At 35.8% G+C, this 21,072-nt stretch overlaps 2 protein-coding genes across 2 annotated transcripts in view; both read left to right on the top strand.

Moving 5' to 3' along the window:
* Positions 1–21,072, top strand: part of LOC142335904 (uncharacterized) — a 534,872-nt gene that overhangs the window by 66,420 nt on the left and 447,380 nt on the right. The gene's annotated exons all lie outside the window — the stretch shown is intronic.
* Positions 1–21,072, top strand: part of LOC142336207 (uncharacterized) — an 84,846-nt gene that overhangs the window by 31,245 nt on the left and 32,529 nt on the right. The window contains exon 3 of the mRNA XM_075384867.1: positions 19,161–19,508. Coding sequence (XP_075240982.1) covers positions 19,161–19,508 — 348 coding nt within the window. The remainder of the gene's footprint in view (positions 1–19,160; positions 19,509–21,072) is intronic.

Here is a 21,072-nt window from a genome sequence, read left to right as displayed (position 1 = left end):
ACATCAAAATTGCTCACAAATACAGCACTGTTTTGCTTGGTTTTTGTGCAGCAAATTTCTCTTACCTCCTTAAACGGGGTGTTTGTTCTTCTGTTTGTGGATATCTCATGGTAGGTCGTGTACCATTCGAACAAAGTTTTTCCATGAGTCTTCCGAACTATCCACAAGATGAAATACTGGTGTAGTCGATTGATGGTCAATTACCCTTAATGCGAAGTCACTGGACTAAAGTTTTTTGCTAGCGCGTAAAGATGCTGTGTTACTGGGACCCGCACAACTCGGAACTGGCCGTGGAAAAGATTCGAAATCAGAGAATATCAGCAGAGGTACGAACCAATTGGTCTAAAAAATTGAAAGTTTGTAGATATTTTGATCCGGAGAGGGCATGTGAACAAAAATTTGCGCATTCAAGGAACATCGAACCGTCGAGTCTGTCGCTACACAACCAAAATTGATAGAGTTGATAGCAAAATTGAAACATGATCTCACACAAATAGCAGACAAATTTCATCAGGTCTGTTATTAGTAAGTATTGATACTGGTCGCACCCATATGGCAGATAAAAGTCCATCACAAATGATGACTCATAGTTGAAACGGATATAACTGACCTTTCTCGTAACCAAGGAAATTCACCTAGCCATTGTTCAAAGTCTCAAACTCCTTCATGTGGTCAAAGCAATCGGCATTTCAAAGTCACGCAAAAGTTGCTGGACGCTTGGGTTGCTGTATGTGTCTGGTGATGTTCTCTCATTATTGGAATTTCTACCGTCACGTTCCAGGCTGATTTTGTTATGGAAACAATAAACAGTAGCGGTATTTGAAACAGTTTTGATCGTTGTGATTCTGTATACTAAGAAGACGACGACATTTGGCTATATTCAAGGGGAGAGGTAAACAGGAGGAGCCAGTGACATGTCTGTAGCTTTCAAAATTTGTGTCCAATTTGATAAATTTTTCCGAGATACACCCACTTCCTGGGGAATCAAAGGTTGACAATACTGCTATCATTTCATTTACCATAGATAAGTATGTTTCGTCTGACATTTCATCATTGAGAACTGGAGTCATGAGGCAGTTTGTGTAAGTTTTAATAAGTTCTTCGACAGTAGAGACATCTTCGTCACATGGATGAGTTTTGAGCAGTTGAAATTTTGCGCAGAATTGAATTTTTTGAGATCAGTTGGATAACTAACTTTCCGCGCAGGAAGTTGTCGATTCGAGTTCTCACCGATAACATGAGTTTACTACGTTTTTCCGACTCCGTTGGTGTATCTCCCGGTTAGAAGTTGTCAGCAAATACAGGAAGCCAATGAAGAAATTTCATGTTCTGAGTTAACAAATGAGCGCAATTGAAGCCTAGGTAACAAATTTGGCAAAAATTGGTGATTTGGCTATGGCATGATTGCATGTGCTTCTCAAACAGGGACAGTTTTTGGGCATTGAAAGTGCATAGCGTGCACAGGCAAACCAAGCTCGTCAAGATGAGCGCTGTTTTCATGCCTTGACAGAGTGTATTTGTTGCTGTAAATAGCAGAGCGATATCGGCATTGTTGAACCGTTTATCTTGACATGGGTGAAATTCGAAGAAAATTGTGTAAACCAGAGTAAGAAACGAGAGAACAGTAAATGTCGACTTGAACCAAAACTCTGACTTGGAACTGATTTTTGGGGCGCCAAGTTCAAATATCTGAAATACTCAAATCTGATTGACTAATTTTGCGTGCGTTTCTATTCAAAATTCAGCACAAATTCAGAGCTGCTTTTTTTCTACAGTGAATCTCCTTTGTTTTTTTTCTGATACTTTACCTTGTGAGACCTAACCAAGTAGTTCACTAAACTTTTATTTTCTTGGATGAATTAAAGACAAAAAGTTCCAAGATCATGAAGTTTTATATATAGATATTGTCCTAGCAAATTTTGTCTGCGCAAGCACATAGCAGAAAGAATTTATTTAAAATCGGTTTTTTCAAGGAAAATATAACTGGAATAAGAAAAATCACATCTCTCAAATACTTAAAAATGTTTTTGCTTTCATGACAATATAGTAAAAAACGGTTATTAAATGTTGAAAAGTCAATTTTTATATGTAGAATTTAACTGAAATGAAAAAAAATCATATCAGGGATATAATTCACTGGGATTAAAAAATCACATCTCTCATTTAGTTGCAAAACCGTTTTGCTTTATAGTAAAAAAGTTTAAGTCAATTTTTATATGTAGTGTTTAACTGGAATACGAGAAAAACATCTCCCATATTCATACAAAAATTTCATTGCTATCAAAAGGTTTTTAAAAGTTAAAAAGTTAATTTTTATCTGTAAGATTTAACTGGAGTAAGAACAATCACATAGAGTTACAAAAAAATTGCTTTCAAAATCTTTTAGTAAAAAAGGTTTAAAATTTGAAAAAGTCAAATTTTTAATATAGGATTCAAACTGGAATTTGAAAAATGACTTCTCTCATATAGTTACCAAAAGCTTTTGTTTCCATAACCATATAAAAACAAGGCTTTTAAATGTTGAAACGTTTTCATATGTTGGATTTAACCATATAGTGAAAAATGGTTTTTATTTGTTATCTGTAGGAGTCTTTTCCAATAAAAAAATCTTGTTTCTTAATTTGCTAAATTAGGTTTTTGTCTTAATAACCATTATTTAACAAAGGTCCTTCTATGTTAAAAATTTTTCTATGTAAGACCTATGTAAAAACGTGTTCATCGACATGGATTTTTGAGGATCATAAGGAAAAGTTCCCTAGTCTTCATAGTTCAGTCGCGCTTTAAAATTTTGAAATTGTATAAAAACCATCCTGAAATATTTAAGGCTTCAACAACGGTTTTACTGGACACGATCTAGGATGATAACTGTAATTTTTGTAATGTTTTTCTTTAGACAATGAAAGTTGAGCAAAAAAATTTAATTATACATAATTGAACACGTATTTTTTAGTAGTTGATACAAAGTGCAAAAAGATTTGCTTGCGTTTACGTTCTTTTTAGCAACCAAATTATCCATCAGGGACTGCTCCGGTCTTCGTTTCTTTGGTGCTGCAAAAACTTGAGTTGCCTCAGTGCTCGGTGGTGTTTCGATTTGACTTTCGTTTGATTGTCGTCGTGTTTGGAAGTTTGTGCCCGAAAAAATGTTGCAATCAAATGGCTGCTCTCCGTTACACACTGAGAACTGCCGTTGTTGAGTGAGTCCTGCAACAAGAGAAAGGCTGGGAGTTGGAGAGATTGAGGGAATGGGGTCAATTGCAGTCGTTACTGGTTCAGTTATCGGAGTGCAACCGTCTGGTGATTCAGATGTTGACTTGTGTCCTAAGTCAACTCCAAGTTGGTTTTGGCAAAGAGGAATGCACTCACAATCATACTGATAGAAAATTCGCTTGATTTCATCCCTCAACGTGTCCATGTCGTGGTCTTCGAAAGCAGGTGTGGGTTTGGTTGACAAAAATCGACCAGAAGTTTTGTTTTACTTGGTAAAGCAGCAATTGCATTGATTGATATTTTCTGAATTAAGCAGTGTTTCTTAACTGTCAAAATTTAAAGTCTGACAAACAACTGTTCAATCACGAGAAATTGCGGACTCAGCACGAATTTTGGCAGACATAGTTCGGTCAAGGAACAAACCACAGAAAAATCAGTGCAACTCGTTTCACTCATCTCAGTCTATGCTTTTCAATTTCATATGTCTGATCTATGTATATGGCTTGTGTATTAATTATCTTTTATTCCATATGTGGTCTACATGGTTAGTATAATTTCACGTGTGTTCAGATTTTCTAGGTGCACATGAAGGTTAATAGAACTAGGGTCTTATTAGACAGTATTAAGGCGTGCTCCTAATTGCAGTGAATTCTTGTGCATAGTGTTTGCTTTTACATTAGTATATACAAACCTTATCTAAGGTCACATTTGTTTTACACAAGTTTTACAATTTTAATTTTTAGGCGGCCTACAGGAGGTTTAAAAAACTTAGGGTCACAATAGTCAGTATTAACATGTGGTCCTGATTAAATCAAAAGCTTGTTCATAGTGTGTGCAGTTTACAAAAAAAACATTCAAACCTTATCTAAGGTCATATTTGCTATACACACGTTTTAAAATTTTCACTTCTTTGGGCGTAAATGAAATGTAAAAAAATTCTTGTTTAAGGTCACATTTGCAAAGTTTACATTTGTGGTCCCAATTAAACGCAGCTCTTACACATAGTGCTTACACAAAGTGCATCTGCTTTCACAAAACATATCTAATTTCATGTGTTTATATTCACTGTTTTTGTTTAATTAACAAACTCAAGTACGCCCTAGGCTTCTTAAGTCTGTATTCCCGAGTCATTTGGATTCTTTAACGTGAATGACGACATTGTGCTTCAATCCCAATTTGATGCCGCCAATAAATTGAATAGTCAAACGCATGAACACTTGACGGCTACAAAAGTAAGTTATTCACAATGCCTTTTACTTCTACTAAAGATACAGATAATGGAGATTGCTATTTTGACATTTCCAAGGTTGATATGCGTTTGTTTAGGTCAACGCTGAAAACTTACAAACAGACAGGAATTCATTTGTTTCTCAAATTGTCAAGAAAGCGGCAGTAGAATACGAGTCCGAGCAAAGAAATTCACTATTTTTGAAAGAATTCGGGAGCTTGGTTAATACAACAGACAAAATTCTTGATTTAAAACAACTTTCGAAGGACGTCGCAACAACGCGAACACCAATAAAAAACCAAAAGTCCAGCAGGAAATTGGCAGCAAGGATGGTTGAAGCAATGTTTGAGCGCTCTCCAAACTATTTCAAGCAGTTTCAAAAACATTTCAAATTCATAATTGTTGAAGAAAAAACCAACCATACTATGTCAAATTATATTGTGTATCCTCTTTTTGAGTCCGAATAGTGTCAGCTTGCAAATAAGATCTTTCATGTGCTGTTAGGCAGTTAAATAGAACTGGGCGAGGCTATGATACGACAACGCAGGAGAAAAAATTTTCTCTGTGATAGTACGCAGTTGGCTTCCAATATTCTCTTTGTCAGCAGCTCCGACACAAAAAAATTGACAAAAGCTGGAGTCCAAAAATAATCAAAAATTGGTCGACAGAAAACAATTCATAATGTCATTTCGCTTTCAGCCGTCCAACAGAATCAAACAGAAAATCTTTGCAGCGAAACTTTGAAACGAAATGAAAAAATATTGCGTCGTCCTCAATCTGGTGATTTTTGTAGCTAAAGCAAGTTCTGCATATATTTTTGAGTGGTTATGGAAATTTAGATATTAATTCCGAGTTACTCTTTGCTCGTGTTGTATTTGAAGAACAAACTAAATTTTGAAAAAAAAATTATTCAATTGTTATTAGAGTTAGAATCACATATGACGTGCCAATCGAAGCAATTGACCATCATGAATTTTTACAATGTGCCTTTCACTTAAAATAACACGCTCAATATAAATACAAAAATCCTCACAGTTCTGAGTTTTGCCTCTGAATTGGCTGATGTTCGGGAAATGGGCAATTTTGTGCATTATTGCTCTGAGAAGCGAGTCGGCGATGTACATCTCTATAGGGAAAAACTGACTGTCCCATGGGGTCGGCAGACAATTTTTTTGTTTCTTTTATATAGAGGAAGCCACTGTGTACCAGATCTATTCGAAGGTGAAGCATTTACAATGCGAACACTGTTTGGTTCAAGTTTTTGCAGAAAGTTGGTGGCAGCAAATTCACCACAGAATTTGATGTATGGCACTGAGCGTTTTTGAATCAGGTCCTTGGTGTCAATTTCATCCATTACGTGGTTATAATGTAATTTTCGAAATCCAAATCTACAAAATTGTGCTAGCTTTTTCTCCAATAGTCAATAGCTTACTATTATTTTCACATAGTGCTTAAACATAATGCTTACACATAAGCTCTTAAACATAGTGCATCTGCTTTCACAAAACATATCTATTTTCATCTGTTTTTATGCATTGTTTTTGTTTAATTAACAAACTCAACTACGCCCTGGGCTTCTGAAGTCTGTATTCCCGAGTCATTTGGATTTTTTACGTGAATGACGACATTTTGCTTTAATCCCAATTTGCTGCCGCCAATAATTTGAATAGTCAAACGCATGAACACTTGACGGCTATAAAAGTAAGTTTTTCACAATGCCTTTTACTTCTACTAAAGATACAGATAATGGAGATTGCTATTCTGACATTTCCAAAGCTGATATGCGTTTGTTTAGGGCAACGCTGAAAACTTACAAAAAGACAGGAATTTATGTGTTTCTCAAATTGTAAAAAAACGGCAGTAGAATACGTGTCCGAGCGGGAGGTTGGTTAATACAACAGAAAAAATTCCTGATTTACAGCAACCTTCGAAGGACGTCTCAACAAAGCGAACGCCAGTAAAAAAAAACCAAAAGTCCAGCAGAAAATTGGCAGCAAGGATGGTTGAAGCATTGTTTGAGCGCTCTCCAAACTATTTCAAGCAGTTTCAAAAACATTTCAAATTTATAATTGTTGAAGAAAAAACCAACCATACTATGTCAAATTATATTGTGTATCCTCTTTTTGAGTCCGAATAGTGTCAGTTTGCAATTAAGATCTTTCATGTGCTGTTAGGCAGTTCAATTGAGCTGGGCGAAGCTATGATACAACAACGCAGGAGAAAAAAAATTTTCTTTCACAGTACGCAGTTGGCTTCCAATATTCTCTTTGTCAGCAGCTCCGACAAAAAAAACTTTTCAAAAGCTGGAGTCCAAAAATAATCAAAAATTGGTGGACAGAAAACAATTCATAATGTCATTTCGCTTTCAGCCGTCAAACAGATTCAAACAGAAAATTTTTGCAGCGAAACTTTGAAACGAGATGAAAAAATATTGCGTGGTCCTCAATCTGGTGATTTTTGTAGTTAAAGCAAGTTCTGCATATTTTTTTGAGTGGTTATGGAAATGTAGATATTGATTCTGAGTTAATCTTTGCTCGTGTTGTATTTGAAGAACAAATTAAATTTTGAAAACAAAAATTATTCAATTGTTATTAAAGTTAGAACACATATGAAGTGCCAATCGAAGCAATTGAACACCATGAATTTTTACAATTTGTCTTTCACTAAAAATAACACGCTCAATATAAATACAAAAATCCTAAGAAATCTGAGTTTTGACTCTTAATTGGCTGATGTTCGGGAAATTGGCAAATTTGTGCATTATTGCTCTGAGAAGCGAGTCGGCAATATGCATCTCTATAGGGAAAAACTGACTGTCCCATGGGGTCGGCAGACAATTTTTTTGTTTCTTTTACATAGAGGAAGCCACTGTGTACCAGATCTATTCGAAGGTGAAGCATTTACAATGCGAACACTGTTTGGTTCATGTTTTTGCAGAAAGTTGTTGGCAGCAAATACACCACAGAATTTGAGTTTTGGTACTGTGCGTTTTTGAATCAGGTTCTTGGTGTCAATTTCATCCATTACGTTGTTATAATGTAATTTTCGAAATCCCAATCTAAAAAGTTGTGCTAGATTTTTCTCCAACCATTCATAGCTCACCATTATTTGTCAAGCAGCAGAAATTTTCAATTCTACAGAAATTGAGCAATTTGTTACCTGGGGATAAATAAAATTGTGAGAAGCATTCTGAGTAATGGTCAATTGAAAACCAAATTATATTGATTTGGTTACTCTGTCAAATACCAGGACCTTTGTCAAGATAGGCTAAATCTGATATTGCATTTAGGTGAGGAAGTTTATCATCATTTGTTGATATTGGACTATCTGCCACGGGCATTCTATTTCGATAGATAAAAATCTGTTGCAAATCAAATTTGCAGAAACGAAGTGCATTCTGTCTGTTGTTACCAAGAAAAGCATCGTTAGTGTTCCGACATATCGCTAATCTTTGTGTTGGTTCCCTTGAAAGTCTTTCTTGTTTCCAACAGTGAAGACTAGTAGAAGCCAAAATGTTCTTGAAAGGGTTTCAAGATAAGGATAGCAAGCCGAGCTTGTGAGCAACGGATTTTCAATAGCCGACACAACATCAAAGTTCAAAGTCATTTTGCGCACATACAAAATGTTTGCTTAATAATGCTTAGCAGCATCATCTGACATAAACACAAGATCATCAATAGATCCTCTGAAAGCAATCAATAAAACTACGCAACTCAGTAGATGCCCGTTACATGTAAGAAAAGTCGAAGGCAACCTTTCAATTAAGAATGCAATCACTTGACTGTCTGATTTAATCTTGTCTTCTATTTACTTCACTACTTGATCAAGTTCCCGGTTTTCCTCATACGAGTAGCCTTGACAAGCCAACCACATGTTTTTTGCGTCCGTGATATGTGAAAATTCGTTCTCAATAAAACTTTTATGAGCATAATTTCCATATGCGTTTTATATTTTTAGTCCGTTGGCTGACACTGTACGGTTAGAGAACAGTGAAAGCAGCACGTTTTTACGAAAGCATGGAGCGTCCGTTTTAGTCACATCCGCAGCACCTGCGCCGTTAAAATTCAAATTTGCTTTGGACGATCCAAAAATTTTACATTTCAACATCAAGAAATTGTTTTTGTAAATCAGTAAAATAAGTTCTGTCGCCAGCGACTTCAAATGCCAAAAATGGACACTTGGAGCCATTCACTGGACCCATTTTTTGGCAAAAAATTCCATCACATTAGACTAAGAGGTATGGTTTTTCAAATAGATCCAGAGATCTGTGAGTTGCGTCTTTTGGTAATAAAGTACCGATCATTCTTCACCTCCGCTAAAAAAAACTTATCAAACTCTTGTTGGAGCTCTTGGTTCAGAAATAATTGAAATTTTGCGCTTTTTGTTAATTTATTTGAACGGCTTAAATCATTCTGGGTCATTATTGGAGTTGTCGCCTTTGCCGTAATCCCCTCTTGTTTGTTTTTTGCTTTTGTTTGACATTGTATTTTTCAATGCTTGTTTTGAGCAATTTTTCTGTAATACTACATCTGCAAGTTCGGGAACGCCCTGTTTTAAATGCTCTCTCACGATACGTTTTGCAGCTGCTAGAAAAAACCATCTAGCCAGTGTTAAAGCAACGCGTCCAATTCCTGGATCTAAGGCCCCGAACCCTCTTCCTCTTTGTCTATAGTGTCTGGACAAATAGGGTTATGATGTTTCTTGACTGGCATAGTGGGAATCCACGCTAATCGGAAAATGTTTTGAATTGTATGGTTAATATAACTTTCCTTGTCCCGAAAAAGGAACCAATTGTCCTCTCTCAGTGTGAAGCTCAATGTAAATTGATTGTAAAGTATTTGATAAAATTTTTTACAGTCTGAATTTGATAAAACAATTAGATGTGTTGGTTTAATTTCAAACACGATACCAGTTTTCAAACGTTGTTTCGAATTAGTAACTCGCAAAAACGGAGTTTTAGCGTCACCCACACATTGATACGTTTTTGTGTAAATGAATAATAGGTGCTTTCCCGTGCACATATCACCAGGGAAACTTCCAAAATCTGTTGCAAATCAAATTCGCAGAAAATAAGTGCATTCTGTCTGTTGTTACCAAGAAAAGCATCGTTAGTGTTCCGACATAATGCTAATCTTTGTGTTGGTTCCCTTGAAAGTCTTTCTTGTTTCCAACTGTGAAGACTAGTAGAAGCCAAAATGTTCTTGGAAGGGTTTCAAGATAAAGATAGCAAGCCGGGCTTGTGAGCAAAGGATTTTCAATAGCCGACATAACATCATAGTTCAAAGTCATTTTGCGCACATACAAATTTGCTCCAAAAAGTTTTGCTTAATAATGCTTAGCGGCATCATCTGGCATAAACACAAGATCATCATTAGATCCTCCGAAAACAATCCAAAAAATTACGCAACTGAGTAGATAACCGTCACATATAAGAAAAACCGACGGCAACCTTTCCATTAAAAATGCATTTACTTGAGTGTCTGATTTAATCTTGTCTTCTATTTACTTCAATACTTGATAAGGTTCCCGGTTTTCCTCATACGAGTAGCCTTGACAAGCCAACCGCATGTTTTTTTGCGTCCGTGATATGTGAAAATTCGTTCTCAATAAAACTTTTATAAGCATACTTTCCATATGCGTTTTATATTTTTAGTCCGTTGGCTGACACTGTGCAGTTGGAGAACAGTGAAAGCAGCACGTTTTTACGAAAGTATGAAGCGTCCGTTTTAGTCACATCCGCAGCACCTGCACCGTTAAATTTTAAATTTTGCTTTGGACGATCGAAAAAATTTACATTTGACATCAAAAAATTGTTTTTGTAAACCAATAAAATAAATTCCGTCGCCAGCGACTTCGAATGCCAACTTTGGACACTTGGAGCCATTCACTGGACCCATTTTTGGTAAAAAGTTCCATCACATGTGATTAAGAGGTATGGTTTTTCAAATAGATCCAGAGATCTGTGAGTTGCTTCTTTTGGTAATAAGGTACCGATCATTCTTCACTTCCGCTGAAAAAAAATTATCAAACTCTTGTTGGAGCTCTTGATACAGAAAAAATTAAAATTTTGCGCCTTTTTTTAACTTATTCGAACAGGTTCAAACATTCTGGGTCCTTATTGGAGTTGTCCTCTTTGCCGTAATCCCCTCTTGTTTGTTTTTTGCTGTTGTCTGACATTGTATTTTTCGATGCTTGTTTTGGGCAACTTTTCTGTAATACTACATCTGCAAGTTCGGGAACGCCCTGTTTTAAATGCTCTCTCACGATACGTTTTGCAGCTGCTAGAAAAAACCATCTAGCCAGTGTTAAAGCAACGCGTCCAATTCCTGGATCTAAGGCCCCGAACCATCTTCCTCTTTGTCTATAGTGTCTGGAGAATTAGGGTAAAGATGTTTCTTGACTGGCATAGTGGGAATCCACGCTAGCCGGAAAATGTTCTGAATTGTATCGTTAATATAACTTTCCTTGTTCCCGAAAAAGGAACCAATTGGCCTCTCTCAGTGTGAAGTTCAATGTAAATTGATTGTACAGTATTTGATAACATTTTTTTACAGTCTGAATTTGATAAAACAATTAGATGTATTGGTTTAATTTCAAACACAATACCAGTTTTCAAACGTTGTTTCGAATCGGTAACTCGCAAAAACCCAGATTTAGCCCGTGCACAGATCACCAGGGAACCTTCCAAAATACTCCTTTGTCTCATAATTTTCATCAATATATTGGATGTAACTATACTCATTTTGGAACCAATGTGTACACCGCGTCCATTTTGATTTCCCGTAAAAATCACAATGCTGGGTATTTCCTCAAAAGAGAGATTGGGTGATATTTCCCTAATATTTGCAAAAATTGTTTTTTCCAGTACCCTTGATTTCTCGAAACAAAGAATTGGGTAGTCCAACTGTTTGCCTGATAGTACCTGGGAATTGATTAACATTGTCAAAGTTTCTAGTCATGAAGGACAGTTTATCTCCGTTGTAAGGCCGAGAAGTCATTTTAGCATCAGACGAGATTCTTTGCGAATCTACGTATACCTCAACACTGTATGCTATGAGATCTCCATAGTGCTCGATTTTTGTCGGAAATATTATTTCACTAATGGCTACCTTCCAATCACAGGGAGTTGAATTTCATCATTGAAAAAATTGCATAAAGAAGCCAGAGTGTTTAACCCAAAAATTTGCATAGAAGCTGATGAAAGAACAAGCACAGTTCACGAAGAAACGCAATTCAGATTGATAAAGTTTTCCTTCTATTTGTTCTTTGTTGGCATCAATGAGGGAATAGGATGATGGGAAGAAAGTAAGGATATTTTTTGTCTTAAAAATTTGTCAGTAAACGACTGCTCGTAGCCCTTTCTTAAAATTTTGTCTTTTTGAACAATTCTGACAAAATCTCAACAAAATTCAACAAAAAGCTAAGTTTTTGAGAAAAAGCTTGCTCAGCACTCAAAGACACAAGCCTCGGTACGTATTTTTTGTCACCTTGCTTAGAGCAAACATAGTTACCCGGTTAACACGTGAGTTTATTGTTTTCACGAACTCGTCTATTTGTTAATGTAGGAAGATGACATGTTTGACTTAGACTTTTTTCACTAAAAAAACTATACAAAGGAATTGTTCTTGAGTTGCACAGTCTTTTGAATGCTCCGAGAAAATTTGTTCCTTCATCAACAAATTTTTGTTCCGGTTGTTTACATTTGATCAGTTTCTGAATGCGTCAGCTGCTTCTTTTGCATATTTTGTTTTCACCGGCTCTTCTCTAAGGTTTCGTGAGAGACAATCAACTACTACCTAAAGTTAGCCTCGCGATTGCGCTTTGCAAGTTTGTCAACATTTGCTAAACCCAATGTCCAATTTTCAGTCATAATTTTTACAATAACTTCAAGTTTGGAAAAGTATATTCGAATCGATTGGTATTTTGTGAAAGACGGCTTGGTACCTAAATAAGACTTGACTTTTGCTAATGTCAGTTTGTTGTGTTTTTGTAATTGTTTTGTGCTTCGAAACGATGGTAGACCTCTTTTGCAGATTTAAAATAAATTTTTTTCTCTCAAAGGACGAAACGAGGCCATTTTTTTCGTTTGGTCTGCTTTTTGTTTGTTGTTTTGATTTTGTTCTCTTTTTCTGATGAGGTTATTTTTGGTGTGCCGTGTCCTTTTTGTAGACTTTGTTGTTTTGGGAAAAAATCTTTCTTTCTCCTATCTTTTCCTCATTCGCTTCGCGTAAGTGTTGAAGATAAAATCAGGCTCAAGTAGAAGAACCAATAAGATTATTAATTTGGTCATGATCTATTTTTTGGTTGGCTGCTGCAAATTATGCAAAAGAGATGAAACTTGTAAATACGTGGGTTTTTTGGCAAAGTAAATTATTTGGCACTCATCCCCAGTAGTTATTCTGTTTGATTGGGAGATTAGATCAAGCAGTATTTACGCACGTTTGATTATGGTAACCTCTTTTAATTTAACGTGTTCATTATCAACTCAAATGATCCAACTGTTGGTTTCTTTTGTGACAATTGGATCATCAATTTCACTGTCATCACTGGAAGAATCTCTTTTCCTCCTATACTCGTTCAAACTCTGTTAAATCTGTTTTTCTCACTTCTTGTTCAGTATTTGTTGGATCTGTTTAAACTACTTTATCTGCTTTTCCTGCTTTATCTTCATTTTTAGCTTGTTTCGTTGAATTAGTGATAACTGAATAGCTTTGGTTTTCATAATTTCGCTCTTTTCTTCTTCGCTATAAACAGTCGTTTTTGAAATAAAATAAACTCTTCTGTTTGCATTATGATTTCATCAAGTAGAAATAACACGAATGACCAACCGTTTTTGACAGTTCCGGTTCCCTACTAAGAATTTTTTCTTTTCCCTCCAACTTTTTCGCTTAGTTAAAATTTTTGAAATAATTTTTCGTGAGTTTCGATTAGTTTTTTATTTTTTGCAACATTGCCGTTGACTACAATGAGAAAGAACCTGCAGTGAAATTAATTAAATTTTTTAGAAACTATTTTTTTCAATTTGTTAAATTTGATGTCGTTTGTGAAACATATGCCGCAGCATGCATAGTTTTCTCTTTTTCATCGCTTAAAATTGCAACTACAGCTTTTGCTGGCGGTGTGTAAATGATGGCCCTGTTGGCACAATGTTAGAGCTGTAACCTAAAGCTTCTGATATTTTTGGGTCTAAATCTAATAAAAAAGACCAAAACTTTGTTTGGTAGCTAGCTCGTGGTTTTTTAAAAAATTGTGTGTTTTTTAGCTGGCGATAGCCTTAAGTAATCTGCTGCACATCATACGGAGTTTTGAACAAATTAATTTGTGTCGCAATATAATCATTTCCTAATTATCAGTTCTGGACCAATTGCTCTGTTCGAACAGATTTTGTTTCACTTGAATGACACATATAATTTTAATCCGACCCGCTATAGCTAACTTGGAAAACGTTTTGTTTTTGAAGGTGTATTCACGAGGGTCATCGAAAATAAACCAAAAACTAAATGCGAAAGTACTTTGAAGTAACATTTTGAAAATCAATTCAGTTTTTTCACAACACGATGGACCGCACGCTGCTACCAAAATCTGTCGGTAGCTGAAACAATATTATCCATTAATTTATATTTGGAGGAGCATATCCAACTGTACAAGAAATAAGTGAAAACCAAAAACGCCAATTTATGAGAGAATCAAAGATAAGAATTAGTTTGTTGAAACTTTGTGTGAAGCATACAACTTCAAATGAAAGCAGCTTGTATTACAAAACCGCCAAAACTGTCCTTCTTGATTATTGTCATTGGAAACTAGATCGATTATTCCTCCACCTGCATCTATTTGATCCTCAAGCGGACTCTTTCAAACTCTCTCAACATAATGAATTAACAAAGCATAGGTTAGCTTGTAAAAATTTTGTTGGATTTTTTAGTCAACAATATAAAATTCATAAGTTAAAAATTTAGATTATCTGTCTTCTTTTTTGTAGGCGACTATGTAACTGGCTTTCACAGCATAGTCTTTCTAGTGGTAAACAATCGAGTCAACATTTCACCCCTGGACGATTTGTTTAACTTCATCCGGAGGACTCTCATCAGTCAAAGACATCTGAACTGCTAGTGGACGCTTGCGCGTAGGTAAAGGCGTTAGTCTCAGTCTGCGCATTTTTTCTTGCATAGACACGGTAGAGTTGAAAGTACTCACATACTGGTAGATAGTTTTTGAAGGCTTCAATTTCAACACTACTAAAAACAATTTGTTGCTTTCGCAGTACAGTTTGTCCTCGAGTACCAACCTTTTCTTCTTTACAGTTAACTTATAATCAACCATTATGCAACTGTACACTGTCGAATTTGGAGATCAGTTCCCTTGAAGTAAAACTATGGCTGCTTTTTTCCGATCGGCGGCTCATTCGTCAGCCACTGATAAATCAATCTGGCTTTTTCTTAGCGCAGTGTCAACTTTTTTGTCGTTGTGGGCAGCTAATTGAATGCAAAGTGCAAACTGGTGTCTCTTGATACAGCAACAAATTTTAGATTTTTGGACATGGCAAGTTCTCTAGGTTTAATAAAGGGAAGCGAAGACCTATGTTCTTCAAAAAGTGTTCAAGATAAAAGTACAGGTAGTCACCATTTTCCCAGGCCAAACCTTGAAGAAATTTTGCGAACCAACGGTGATTTTTTTCTTCACTCAGTGAAAGCGTGTTGATTGCAGCCGGAGGCAGAGAAGACACTGTATCCGTGTAGTTTTCAGTAATAACGGCAAGTTTTTTTATGATAAATCCAGATTTTTTACTTCGAAAACCTTCAAAATCTTGAACAACCGCACGCGATTTCAACATTCCAATAAAGTGAACAAGTTGTTTTTAAGCGTTTTCACATGCAAGGAAAAAACAAGACCCGTCGCATCACCAGGATACTCGTTTGTTACTGGGCGGTAGGACATACGAACAACCCGGTCCTTTCTCATTGTTTTCAAAGACAAATCCAGAAGTGTTATGAAGAATTGCATTTAATATCAAAATTTTGCAAGAGTTGAAGTATTTGTCGAGCGGGGAATTATCAATGCCAATCAAACCACCATAAGGCTTAAATTTCAACGCAGTATCAAAGTCAATGTCCACGTCCAGGTAAAGACAAGTTGCTAAGAAATATGAAAAAATCGTTCACCATATTCTGAACGCTCTTTTCTTTACCTGCTGGTAAATCTTATGAATACTTTTCAAATCAACCGTTGTAATCGTTGTCATTGCGGAAAATGAGTTCCGGAGATTCATCTAATACCCTTAAGACCCTTACTTCCTCCCTACCTGGGACAACCTGTACCCTCACATGTTTAACGATCGATTGATAACCCCCTAACCCCCGGTTTTGATTGCTTGGATAAAAACAACCCAAGAAAGTTTTTTTTCGACGATGGTACACAGCTAAACGGGGGTTACTTCATAAGATTTGTCACAGGAAGGAAAATTAAACACATGAAACGTTCATTGAACAAAAATTGCTTTTGCTGAGATCAAAAGTTTTTCATTGAGGAACATTAATTTTTATTAAATGGATTTGATGGCAAAATCACGATTTTTTTGTTTTGTTATGTTTCAAATGTTTTGCTCATTTTTCGTTTTTTTTCTCAGCTCAGCAAAAAAACTTTAAACCCCGATGCTCTGAAAAATCTTTCGCTTCGTACAATAATCCATTTCTTTTGGAGACTTTTCTGCCACCGTTGCGAATTTTCTTGCCAGCTGAAATACGCCCATTTCCGTTTATCTGAAAATCAAAACGACATGCGCGTTTTGAAAAGCATTAATTTATGAATGATTGACTCTTTGTTAAAACCACAGCCAGCTTTTTCTTTCACCTAAATTTGAAACTAAAATTTAACGTTCTAATCTTGGGTTGCACTATATAAATGTTTTGTTATTTCTGAACTTAGTAATGCTCAGAAACTGCTATAACAATTCGCTGGTCGTTTTTTTGAACAGCAGTTGGAGCTTTTTGTTTGAAATTTTGCAATCTAATGTCTCAAAACCTAGTGGTTCAACCCGAAGAGAGGTAACGTTTTGATCCCAAGTCAAAATGGACTAACTGGCTATATTTTTTTTTCATTTTTTAACATTCAAATTAAAGAATATAACACGAAAGTTAAAAATTCACATGCTATTTGAATTACCAAACCACAGTATTCATTTCAAGTGTATTGTCACAGTGATAAATCACGGCTTCCTAATTAAACCCTCGATAGTGAGTCCCATTAATATGACCGTTTCCATAGTAACTATCCTGGTAAATTTCTCTCTTTTGAAGGCGGGACAATTAACAGGCATCCTACCGGTAACAAGATTGATCAATCTAACTTTTGAGAATTTTTTGGCAAAATTACAAATTTTTAACAAAAAAAATCCCGATCATTAGCATAAGTCAGGAAAGTATCGAGCGTTGTGAGACATTTCCAGGAATTATTATTTCCAGGAAACGCAGAAATGAACGAGACACTATACCAGGATATGCGGAAAGTATGTCGTTTTACTGCGAGTATTTTTAATTTCCTGACAAGAAGGTGGCAGTTTTAGCGGGAAATATCGGAAATGGTAATCTTCTTTCCCTTTCGAACAAAAATTACCGGGAAAATTTGTATTTTGTAGTTGATTCAAGGTTATGAGAAATCGATTTGGAGAAAATACTGCTCTAATATAGTCAACCAGTTGCAATAGGCTTTCGTAGATATTTCAAAGAGACGTTTTTTTGTGAAAAGGGGTTTGAAGTTCACAAAATAGGGGTCAGATGAAATCATGAAAAGCTGAAAACTGCACAAAATTGAAGTTCACAAAATAGGGGTTAGATGAAATCATGAAAAAGCTGAAAAAGAAAGCTGAAAACTGCTGCAAACTTTGATCCCAAGATTGAAGGGATGGCTTTTGCTGAAACGAAGACTAAGTTTGTTCCGGTAACAGCAATTTCATTTTAGTTGGAAGAAAAAACGTTTAATCACAGGCACCTATCTACCGCGTTTTTGCTAATGATTTTTCAGCATGTTAAATGTCTTTAGTTATCTGAAAATTTTACGGTTGGGACCATTGTATTGGGCCGTAAATACAATTATATGGAAATACGGTTACGAGGTGGCAATGCTTTATTATCCCGGACTTGAGTCGCAGAGCAGTTCAGCGCTGAACCAGCACATTTCAAGAGTAACAACTAAATTCAGTTCTGAAACATTGCATCTGCAGAATATTTTAAGTTTCTTTATGTGCAGTTTTTCTTCATTATGATTATTTTGAGGTCATAGAGTTCGCCCAGGCTAAACTTATCCTGTATAGTCTGGAAATTTCTCATACCCAAAATTAAGTCTGAGCAGAATAATTTCATACTTTTGTATTTTGTAACTAGTAATTACTATAGTAGTATACACACTATTTATATTTACGCTGGTTTGTAGGCAATTACTACAAAGCCCATTTAGCCTAGTGGTTACCACTTGCTACGCAAATTAATTGTTACAAGTACCCGCGTGGAAGTTCGAATCACATATAAAGCAAACCTTGTTGAAGGGAGTTAAGCTGAGCATATTATTTTTCATGAAAAAATTTTATTCAAAAATCAGACTAGCCGGCGTAAATAGTGGCATGAACATAGTACTTGTCATCCAAAAAAACAGAATGTCTTTGGACTGATTCAGTGCTGATTTGCTCTGCCACCAACCTCCGGGATATTCAACCAATTGTACGCTCATATCTTTTGGTAGGTTGGTAGATACTTCAAAGAAACGATGTTTTATGAAAATCGTTTATAAGTAAAAAAAAATAGTGAATTGGATGAAACAGTTAAAAAAAACACCGAAGGCCGGCAATTGCTGCAAACTTAGAAAGCAAAATTAAGTACCTAAGTTTTGCTGAATCCAAGAGTAAGCTTACTACGGTAACAACAATTTCAAATTAACTGCCGCACTATATTTTCAATTTTTCATTAGTGTTTAACTTTAATTTGAAGATTTCGGACAAAAATTTAAATTAAAGAAAAGATGACAAAAAGTTTTTTCCGGGCCAAAGGACAGCAGAAGGGAAAAACTGTTAATGGTCGCCTCACCACCTGCACGTTTGCGATATTTCTTCAACAGGTTAATTGCAGTAATTATCTCAAAACTCTCTTTCTCAAAACTCTTGGTAGAAGTTTGGATCATTATTTTTGTTGGGATAATCATTTTTTATCTCAGATGTCTTTCAAAAAAACACGCATGATGGGAGATCAATTTGATGTGACCATACTGCTATATAAGATATAAACAGAAACAGAGAAATGTATTAAGACGTTGTTTCTTCAATGGTTGCTTTTGTTCTTAAATCTGTCTTCATAGTTATCACTATATACCAATGCGATTTGAAACCAATAAAATTTGAATATCTTGTCATTTTTCATATAATAACAGCTTTTCTTAAAAAAAATATAAACCAATATTTAACATAATAAAATGTGTTCTGACAAAATTTTTTGTTATAAAATAATATACAAAAAAAAATTTTTGATCAAGCATGGTCCCCCAATTGAGAACGAGAACTCTTATCAGTTGCTAAATATCTTCAACCGACATGTAAATAACCGTCCACTTTTCGGTTAAGTATTTTTGCTCCGATTGTACCATATCGTCCAAAGACCCAAATGGTCATTATTCAGACTGTTATCGTTTGTTCAGAGGTTATTTAGGTTTTGAAGATTCAATTCCATTGATTTTTTTTGAACAGGACGCACTTCAAATAATCTTGAATTGGACGATAGGCGAGGGACTTCCAACTAACAGCCAGTCTGGATTTTGGCTAGGCTATCAGCGATTACAAGGGGCACGGATGCCAGAAAGTGGAATACTCACTGCTGAGCTCCTGGACATTCGTCGAGATAAAACTCTCTACAGGTTGCCTTGGGCAGGCCGTCGTTCAGGGATACCTGATGCAATGTGGAGGAACGAAACCCAACCTGGAAATGCCCTGGACGAGAGAGATGAACAGTGCACGGCCCAGAGTCGTCCAGGCAAGCAGCCAGAATTTCTGGGTGTTGACGATTACGAGTGCAATGGCGCAACGTTGCATTACATTGTTTGTCGAGCTCCAACAAATTGGGGTGCACTGTAATAAATCACATACCCCCCCCCAAAAAACACACAAATTGGTATTGGTATATCTCACATCTCAATTGAGACACAAACTTTGTAAACTATTTGTAAAATTGGATCGTAGGTGAAAAGATTGGTTCTATCAGCGGGTGCTATATTTAAATATCTATATCTATATTCAAATATTCTATATCTATATCTATATATCTATATTCAAATAATGGGAAAATGCACATACATTCTATAATCTATGGTTACGAAATAGTCTTCTTTTGACAGTTTCTCGTAGCGTTGCTATTTTTTTAAAAATTTTTCTAACAAAAAACTATTTGAAAAAATCTCCAAAATAGCCTCTGACTACTTTAGTTAGTGGCATTCCCCAATTGCTTGAGGACGGTTATCTTGCAAAATCTTGCAAGAATCTTGCGAGAATCTTGCAACAATCTTGCAACACTATGCACCATCTTGCAAGATCCTCGCAAGAATCTTGCAAAAACTTGCAAGATAAACGTCCGAAATGCAGGAGTCTTGTGAGATAACCGACCGTCTTATAAGACTCTTACAAGATAACCGTCTTGCAGGAACCGCTGGAAACTTGCCTTTGGCTGCCACATGGGCTTCTTTAGCTCCTTTGAATGATTGGAAACACATTCATTTGAAACACGTCTCATTTAAAGGAGAAAAACTTGAATAAAACATTACAAATCATAAGCTGGAAGTCACTGGAAGATTTTTTCTGAGCCTTTTTAAAGCTTAGCAACCTATCAACTTTTTGCGTGGCCAGAATGGACCATTAAAATGGCCACGGATTACATTTTCTTGAAACGAGTTTTTCAATTTCTTTATCGGCGGTTAAGTTGTACAAAAAATTTTGTTTTGAACCAAGATTTTCAGGCAATGGACTTAACTCACACGAGAAAACGATCTACGAGTTAATCAGTCTTTGAAATTGCAACTTTTTTCTAAGATTTTTGACGTCTACCTTGCAAGATTCTTGTAAGATTCTAGCAAGTTAAGCGTCCGGATCTTGCATTTTGCAAGATTAGCGTTATCTGCAAGAATCTTGCAAGATCTTGCAAGATAAACGTTTTTTGCAAGAATTTTACAAGATCATGCAAGATAAAAGATTTTTTGCAAGAATCTTGCAAGATGTTAGAAGATAACCGTCATCGCTCGTGGACCATGCAAAGCCAAGTCTATATTGTTCTCCAATTTAAAATAGAGAACATTGAATTTTTATATGGTTTTAATCATTTAGAATAAAGTATCAGAGACTGTGGAAAAAATTTCGGAGGCATAGGATTGAGCTGTGAAAAAGTTTGTGGACATGCAAACGAAAAATGAGCTTCTGATTAGCTGAGAAAATTTTAAGACGAAAGCCCGAGTTGTCACCCTGAATATTTGATTATATTAGGGCTGCAACGTTGCCTTTATAGGAAAATTGACTCAAGAACTGTGGGACTAATCGAAACACGCTCATAGTTTAAGGTGAAAGCCAGCAAGAACTTCGATGTGAATCTATCAAGAGTTACGTAACCGTACTTAAA

Source organism: Convolutriloba macropyga, chromosome 3, assembly GCF_964194025.1.
Source record: "Convolutriloba macropyga chromosome 3, txConMacr16.3, whole genome shotgun sequence".
Lineage (NCBI taxonomy): Eukaryota > Metazoa > Xenacoelomorpha > Acoela > Convolutidae > Convolutriloba > Convolutriloba macropyga.
Note: the sequence above shows the minus strand (reverse complement) of the source record. Positions and strands in the feature narration are given on the sequence as shown.